Source organism: Nanorana parkeri, unplaced genomic scaffold (assembly GCF_000935625.1).
Source record: "Nanorana parkeri isolate BGI_ZX_2015 unplaced genomic scaffold, ASM93562v1 scaffold2448, whole genome shotgun sequence".
NCBI lineage: Eukaryota > Metazoa > Chordata > Amphibia > Anura > Dicroglossidae > Nanorana > Nanorana parkeri.
In genome coordinates, this window is record NW_017308716.1 from 86,336 (window position 1) to 95,238 (window position 8,903).

At 47.0% G+C, this 8,903-nt stretch overlaps 1 protein-coding gene across 1 annotated transcript in view; it reads left to right on the top strand.

The window, feature by feature from the left end:
* Positions 1 to 8,903, top strand: part of LOC108801699 (probable G-protein coupled receptor 158) — a 103,431-nt gene that overhangs the window by 47,148 nt on the left and 47,380 nt on the right. Inside the window, exons 4-5 of the mRNA XM_018573603.1 lie at positions 8,149 to 8,217; positions 8,302 to 8,411. Coding sequence (XP_018429105.1) covers positions 8,149 to 8,217; positions 8,302 to 8,411 — 179 coding nt within the window. The remainder of the gene's footprint in view (positions 1 to 8,148; positions 8,218 to 8,301; positions 8,412 to 8,903) is intronic.

Below are 8,903 nucleotides of genomic sequence, written 5' to 3' on the forward strand. Positions count from 1 at the left end.
CTTCCTCCCCAGTCACTCATGACTGGGGAGGAAGCCTGTCAATCATCCAATCAGCGGGAGAAGAGGTCAGAATGGAGCAGATGACTGAGGACTTGGGAGGAGGAGTTCACGGCCATCTTGTTTCATTGAAGACGCTATGGAGGTCCTGTGTGCAGCGGTTTCGGGTCCCTGAAGATGGCGGGCGCGGCACAGGTACTCGGCTTTTTGTATCGGAGTATTTGCACACGTACGAGTACTCATGCAAATACTCGGTATCGCCGCGGATACCGATCCTTGTATCGGAGCATCCCTACTGACAGGTCCTCTTTATGGAGACATTAGGGTCTATAAGTCCCCTAATGTCACCTGGGGACCCCCAAAGAAGCTGATGAAGCAGAGATCTGCTTCATTATCATCTTCTATGGCTATAGCAGCCAGAGAAATGACAGCTGAATGCGGAAGTAATGTATTACACAAGCTATCAGACAACTATAGAGCCGCAGATCGCTTGTATGTGAAACAGAAGGTAATGGCTGTTTGCATTTAACAGCAGTTTTTTTCCTGCCGGTGTGCGGCGCTAGGGAGCGTGCGTGAGCAGAAATAAAAGCTGTTTACCCTTTGAGTGAGTTTTGTGTTGAGATTTCGCATCACTTCTCACAAAAGTCTCTTTTTTGTCTGCCAATAGCAGGCTGGTTGCGAATATGGAAGCCTATAGGGATTTTCCTGGTACGTTAGTATTTAGACAAAGTAAATCCATATAGTTCCAAATCCACTAGTTTTTTTCTTAGTCGTTTAAGATGTCGGAAAGTTCTGTGGAAGAGTCAGAGCCAAATGCAGCCGTGGGATTTGATGAAAACAATATAGCATCTATCTCTTGTCTACTATATGTACATGCAGATTTTGTAGTATCCAAGACAGTGTCTCCATGTGGATCCATCAAATGTCCGTCACTTGCGGAGTAGATGAGGTTCTGTCCATCAGTTGGCACAGAAAAGAATGAGGAAATGTACACAGGTGATGCCTCCATGTCTGCTGACTTCAGGACCCGCCCCCCTACAGCTGACCAATGGTAGGTCTGCACTCTCCCTCTCAGCCTATAGCAGCTGAAGTGGGCTCAGGAAGCTGCAGGTGGCCATGGAGGAGCTGGAACAGTGAAGATAGCAGAGACAGCCAAACAGATTTTTCTCCTCCCCGGGCGCTGCAGCTACAGAGCGGCCAAGAGGTGAGAGCTGACAGAAGTGAACGCAGCTGCGAAGGTGGTGGCTGTTTTCACTAGGCTCCTCCCGCAGCCTTGGGTCCTGGAACAGCCACACCGGCTGCACCGCTGGTAGGTCCGTCCCTGCATGGGGAGATATAAAACAACTTTGTATCTGTGTTCATTCATCACCCACTTTATGTATGCCACAATCACTTACAATGCTCCATCCTACAATATCAAACTTACCACTTTCTTGGCTGTTCTCACTTATTTCCTTATGTGGAAAGAAAAATGATTCTGCTTTGTATCATTTGATCTATGAACAAGCTCTTAATCCATTCTCTGGCAACTGTTATAATAGCAAGAAGCAAATGCCGGCAATATCTCCTCGTGTTCCAATGCACAGTTCACATCTTCTCTGAAGTATCATAGCATGACCTCCGACTCTTTATCACATGCCACATTTATCGACATGGAAGCAGCATGGATGGGATGTTACCAGTGGCGTCACAAGAGGGGTGCGGCTCACACCAGGTGACACCTGTTGGAAATAAAACAGCATACTGATTTGTTTTAGAGTTGACTCGCAGGTTTATTGAAATGCACAAGAAGTATAAACAGCATGTGTATAAAAACTTAAGGTGATGGTCCAGTAACAAGTGTAGACATGCACAGAGATTAAAGTATTATCGAACAAACAGTGCGCTCTTGAAAAGGTCCGAGTAAGGTACATAAAAATAAACACAACAGGACTGTATCCCTTATCTCCATTATGGGGTAACGCGTGTATTCCGTGGGATACAAAAGGCAGTTTAGTTATGACCAAACAGAGAAAAACATGGATATTGCATGCACGAAGTTCAATAACTGATCTAAATGTGTGTGTGTGTATACAAAAGTATCCAAGAAAGAGAGGAGAGGGATCCGAAGAATCAGAAAAAGGGAGGAAAAAACGAAAGGATTAGTCAGTAGAAAAGGTAAAGAGAAAGGGGGAAGGGGAGAAGGGTAGAAGGGTACCCTGGGAGGGTATTGACATGACATATCATGTCAATCATAGCAGCTATATAGGTAGCCAGGCATATCATGTAATGAGTCGTGGGAAGCCAGACAAATACAAGAACGCATGGAACGCAGTAGAGGCCGAAAAATGCAGCCACAGCCCCCACTGGGTCGTGAATTTGGAAAGGTATTGGAAATCTGTATCGGAGGCAAGCAGTTCTTCCATCCGCATAATGTCGTTGACATAACTGACCCAAAGGGATAGTGGGGGAGTGACAGCCTTTTTCCACAAAATCGGGATTACTTGGCGGGCTGCAGCCAGAAAATGTTTAAGCAGAATAGATTTCTGTGCTTTTCTAGAACCCGGTAGGAGTGACAAGAGGGCAATTTCAGGTGAAGGTTGTAAGTCATCTCCATAAATGTGATTATATATGTCAAATATGTTCTGCCAATAGGAGGCTATCATAGGGCAATCCCACCATATATGTAAATAAGTGCCGATTACTGCCTTGCATCTCCAACATGTATCTGAGGAATTAGGCAAGATCCAGCGAACACAGACTGGATCTTTATAGCATCTAGTCACAACTTTATGGGTGAAATAATAAATGGTATCCCAGTCCGCATCCGTCAGCTCTCTTGCAAGATCAGTACGCCAATGAGTTTGGAAAGCAAGTGTTTGTACTGTAAGTCCTCCCTCAACATTCCATAGAGCACAGATAGTGTATGGCGTCTCAGTTCCGAAGAAACAATCATGTGTTCAAATTGGGTCAAGGGTCTGTGAATTTTCCTAGAGTCAGATAAGTCTTTACAGAAGCTGGATGGTTGCAAATCCAAGAGCCAATGAGCCGGAGTAACAGAGGAGTCACGCTCACAGGGCACATAACGCCCAGTAGACGGAGCAATGAAGTCTCTAGCCGTTGGCCAATCCCTTCTAACATGACCTCCAATAGAAGTGATCGCAATACTCACGGGTAAATCAGGGTTATCAAATAAGGGGGTCAAAGGACTAGGTATAGTAGACAGCTTATGTTTGTCTCGTAGAGTGCGCCAGACTCGCAGCGTAGCAAGTGTAAGAGGGGAGGAATGTCAGAGGAATGGGACGCCCGCATCAAGGGAAGATGTGCAGGGAAGAGCTCTAAGGTCAAGAGGGTAAAGATCCTTTTCGATCAATAGGGATGGTTTGGCAAGTGCAGCGGTGGAGGGAAACCAGTCCAGCATGCGGGCTAGGAGAGTTGCGCCTCCCCTACTTTTGTGTCTGCAGTGAGTTCTGTAGCGGACACGAGAGGAGCCACGGTGCCTGATGAATCGGATCGCAAGTGCTCTAAGTGTCTTAAAAAAACTTCTAGGAGGCAGGACGGGAACAGTTTGAAAAATATATAGTAATTTAGGAAGTATGTCCTTTAGCCTATCAAGTTTACCAAACCAGGACATATTACAGGACCGATATGAATCGAGATCATGGAGTAGGGAGCTGAGGAAAGGGGTATAATTCAAAGCAAAAAGGTCTGATAAGTGAGAGGGGATAGAGGTCCCCAAATACGTGATGTATTTTTTTTTGCCATCGGAAGGGAAAGTTGTGTTTCAGAAGTGCCACAGAGGAGGGGGACAGAGTTAGATTAAGAGCCACAGATTTGGACATGTTGACTTTGAAGTTGCTAAACAGGCCAAATCTTCTAAATTCCTGTATTAACGCAGGAATACTAATATGTGGCTGTTTGATATATAGGAGCAAGTCATATGCATACAATGACATTTTATGATGGAACGAGGGCGTTCGGATGCCCTTGATGTCAGGATTGGATCAGATAGCTTGCGCCAGATGTTCCATCACAATCACGTATAGGAGGGGCGAAAGGGGGGATCCCTGTCTAGTACCATTCGATATAGAAAAAGGTTGAAAAAGCGAACCATTTACCATAATTCGAGCCATCGGGGACGAGTAGAGGTACATAATCTTGGAGACAATGTTATGGCCAAGGCCTATTTGGAGCAAAGAGAGATGTAGAAAGTGCCAGTCAACCCTATCGAAGGCTTTTTCAGCGTTTATAGACAGGAGGCAGGAAGGAGTTCTAGATTTTTGAACATGAGAGATTAAGTGGATCGTCTTAGTAATACTGTCCCTGGCTTCGTGGCCAGGAACAAACCCCACCTGTTCAGCATTAATGATGGAGGGCAGTGAAGGAGAGAGACGCAGGGCAAGAACTTTAGAGAATAATTTAAGGTCAACGTTAAGGAGCAAAATCAGTCTGTAGTTGTTGCACAAAGAAGGATCTTTGCTCGGTTTGGGAATTACACATATAGTGGACTCCAGCATAGTGGGGAGAAAGGGGTGTGCCTCGTCTACGGAGTTGAAAGTGCGAGTTAGTATAGGAGCAAAAAGATCAGCAAATGTCTTAATAATTAATAAATCTTAAAAAATAGTGGAGAATATCCATCCGGACCCGGACATTTTCCAAGTTTGAGAAAGCGAATGGCCGTATCAATTTCCTCTGAAGAAAAAGGGGAGTCCATGGCATGTATCGTGGAAGAGTCCAAAGAGGGGAGAACAGTGCATTCAATATAGGCCGCCTTTGATTCCGCTGGGTCGCTAAGTGAGGTTGAAGGAAGGGAGGCAGGGAGATTATAAAGCGTTGAGTAGTAGTGATGGAATTCGTCAGTGATGCCAGTGGTGATATGAACCAGTGGTGATATGAACCCTGGCAGAACGACGGGTTGAGAGGAAAGGGATAAATGTATGTGGGGATCTAGGATGTAGGGTCCTGGCGAGATGGCATCCACATTTATTAGCGGATTCATAACGCAATTTACAGGCTTTATCTCTGGCAATACGAGACTGAGCGTCTAACATGGAAAGCAATTCCCGGCGAGCATTGGAGAGTTCTACAAAGGTAGAGGGGAGAGAGTCGGCTTTGTGCAGGTTAGTAATTCTGTGATGCGCGAAGAACGCGCTTTTTTAAGCCTAGAGCCATGCTTAATACAGACACTGCGAATAACACACTTCAGGGCAGCCTATTGAGTTAATGGATGGGTGAAGTCAGAGGCATGGTTCAAGACAAAATCACTTATGGTGCGTCTGATATCATCGCGACAGACTGAGTCCTGAAGTAGAGTATCTTTAAGGCGCACGCCTATGAATGGGGCCACCTGCGGTGAAAAAGATGGGGGCGTGATCCGACCAGAGACGCAGACCTATGTGAGCAGAGGGGGAGCTCTCCAAGAGGGATTGGGAGACAAAGAAGTAATCAGGTCTACTGAACGAATTATGTAGGGCTGCAGCTAACGATTATTTTCATAATCGATTAGTTAGCCGATTATTAAGTTCGATTAATCAGATTTTTTTTTAAAGGCTCCAGTGATGGACTACTAGTTTGTATTGAGATTGTAGTCCATCACTGGAGCAAGCTTGGAGCGGTGGAAGTAAAAAAAAAAGTGTGGTGTGCATTATACAGCGCAATGCAGAATACCAGCAGCTATAGAGGAATACAGCAAATCGCAGCAATAGTAATTATACTATAATGTATTATTGCTGGGATCTGAGGTATTCCTCTATAGCTGGTGTTATTGGAGAGGATGGGTATGATGCAGGAATAGGGAGGACGGGTATGATGCAGGAATAAAGAGGATGGGTATGATGGTGGAATGGGGGTGCAGAGGACGGGTATGATGGTGGAATGGGGTGCAGAGGACAGGTATGATGATGGAATGGAGTGCAGGGAAGGAGAGAACAGGTATGATGGTGGAATGGAGTGCAGGGATGCAGAGGAGGGGTATGATGGTGGAATGGGGTGCATGGAAGTAGATGACGAGTATGATGGTGGAATGGGGTGCAGGGATGGAGAGGACGGGGATGATGGTGGAATGGGGGGCAGGGATGGAGAGGACGGGTATGAAGGTGGAATGGGGTGCAAGGATGGAGATGATGGGTAGGATGGTGGAATGGGGTGCAGAGGACAGGGATGATGATGGAATGGAGTGCAGGGAAGGAGAGAACAGGTATGATGGTGGAATGGAGTGCAGGGATGCAGAGGAGGGGTATGATGGTGGAAGGGGGGTGCAGAGGACGGGTATGATGATGGAATGGAGAGGACGGGTATGATGGTGGGATAGAGTGCAGGGATGGAGAGGACGGGGATGATGGTGGAATGGGGGGCAGGGATGGAGAGGACGGGTATGAAGGTGGAATGGGGTGCAAGGATGGAGATGATGGGTAGGATGGTGGAATGGGGTGCAGAGGACAGGGATGATGATGGAATGGAGTGCAGGGAAGGAGAGAACAGGTATGATGGTGGAATGGAGTGCAGGGATGCAGAGGAGGGGTATGATGGTGGAAGGGGGGTGCAGAGGACGGGTATGATGATGGAATGGAGAGGACGGGTATGATGGTGGGATAGAGTGCAGGGATGGAGAGGACGGGGATGATGGTGGAATGGGGGGCAGGGATGGAGAGGACGGGTATGAAGGTGGAATGGGGTGCAAGGATGGAGATGATGGGTAGGATGGTGGAATGGGGTGCAGAGGACAGGGATGATGATGGAATGGAGTGCAGGGAAGGAGAGAACAGGTATGATGGTGGAATGGAGTGCAGGGATGCAGAGGAGGGGTATGATGGTGGAAGGGGGGTGCAGAGGACGGGTATGATGATGGAATGGAGAGGACGGGTATGATGGTGGGATAGAGTGCAGGGATGGAGAGGACGGGGATGATGGTGGAATGGGGGGCAGGGATGGAGAGGACGGGTATGAAGGTGGAATGGGGTGCAAGGATGGAGATGATGGGTAGGATGGTGGAATGGGGTGCAGAGGACAGGGATGATGATGGAATGGAGTGCAGGGAAGGAGAGAACAGGTATGATGGTGGAATGGAGTGCAGGGATGCAGAGGAGGGGTATGATGGTGGAAGGGGGGTGCAGAGGACGGGTATGATGATGGAATGGAGAGGACGGGTATGATGGTGGGATAGAGTGCAGGGATGGAGAGGACGGGTATGATGGTGGAATGGGGTGCAGAGGACGGGTATAATGATGGAATGCAGTGCAGGGATAAGGAGGACGGGTATGATGGTGGGATGGGGTGCAGGGATGGAGAGGATGGGTATAATGGTGGAATAGGGTGCAGAGGATGGGTATGATGGTGGGTTGGGGTGCACAGTGTTGGGTCCCAGGCTCCGAGGGAAGGGGGTGGGGGGGTAGCAGCACTTACCGTCTGAACATTACCTCCATGTCTTCTGCTGAAAGGTTTAGCCTGGATGCCGGCTCGTCCCCAGCCATAGTCTCCGTCCCCAGGCTGACACCCGTCGCGCTCACATCAGCACCCGTCATGTGATCGGCCCGGCTAGATGTGAGGAGCGCCGAGATCGGAGGAGAGCCGGGAGCTGGGCCGCCGCGGCGTGCGCGTTCGGTGGGCTTGAGTGTGGAGCTGCGAACAGGCAATGTAATAGATAGCCAAATAATCGACGATCGAAAATGTTGGTAACGTTTTCGATCGTCGATTTTAATCGACTAAATCGAATCGTTGTTGCAGCTCTACTGGAGTTTGGTGTCGCTCTCTTGTGTTTAGGTTTCTCGGGGCTCCCAAATTAGATAAAGTTGTGCTGCCCGAAGTGTCTCCTGGAGAAGATATAGGAGAGGAAAGAGTGTCTTTGTCCGCAACCACAGGCGGAGATGTGAAGTGCCGCACGAGGTGAGCTGGCGCCAACTTGTTTTCTGAGCAAGCCCGCGGACTTAAAAAGTCTGAAAGAGTTCATGGCTCTTCTTTATGTTTTCATTTACCTATCCTTGCTGTCAAGATCGGGGTGGCGATCCGGGGTAAGATACTGCAGTAAGAGTCCTCCTGAGTCCACATCAGAGCTCTCTTACTTGGTGGCCATCTGCTACCAGGTCTGGTCATGCCACCCCCCATAACATCTACAGCTTGGTTGCCAAAAGATTACCTGTTGAAAATTAACATCTGCACCTTGTCTCTTTTTTCTAGAGAATCCGGGCCTCAGGACTTATTCTTCTGGAGACAATCCTCTTTGGGTCACTGCTGCTCTACTTTCCAGTGGGTGAAATAAGAGTTAATTATTTTCCCTTGTATAGCACAAATGTTGCACAAAAGGGTTCAAAATATTTTTGTTTGTTTCAGGTATTTATTGTGTATTTTAAACCTGGTGTTTTTCGTTGCATTGCCCTTCGATGGGTCAGAGTTATTGGCTTCTGCATAGTATATGGAACCATTGTGCTTAAACTTTACAGGTGAGCATTGCTTGTTGTACTGCTTTAAGTGATCACGTATTAGGTCCAACAGGAAGGAGCTTCCACAAAGACAAATCTATAATCATATATTGCAATGGTCAAAAGTATATAAAGAACTAATCGCTTATTGTTTTATAATTTTCCCTTTTATCTGTTAATGATTAAAAGAAGAAAACAACATTTTCCTTCTTTCCATCTGCAGTTTTATGGCCAAACACAATCCTTTCTTCAAACATGTTTATTCATGAAGTATTTAGATTCTGTCTTCAACCTTGAGGAGGTGGTAGAAATTAGATTTGCCATTCAGTCCAACATCTGCTACAACTAAATGTGTATTTTTTACTAGTAGTATTGTGACATACTAGCTCTATTATGTCCACGACCCGAAAATTCGACAGGATGGTAGGATGCCCCCTCTTAGGATAGCAATTAAAAACAAAGTCTTTTAAAATCAAGTTCAAATGACAAATTGCAGAGGATAGCACGGTAACC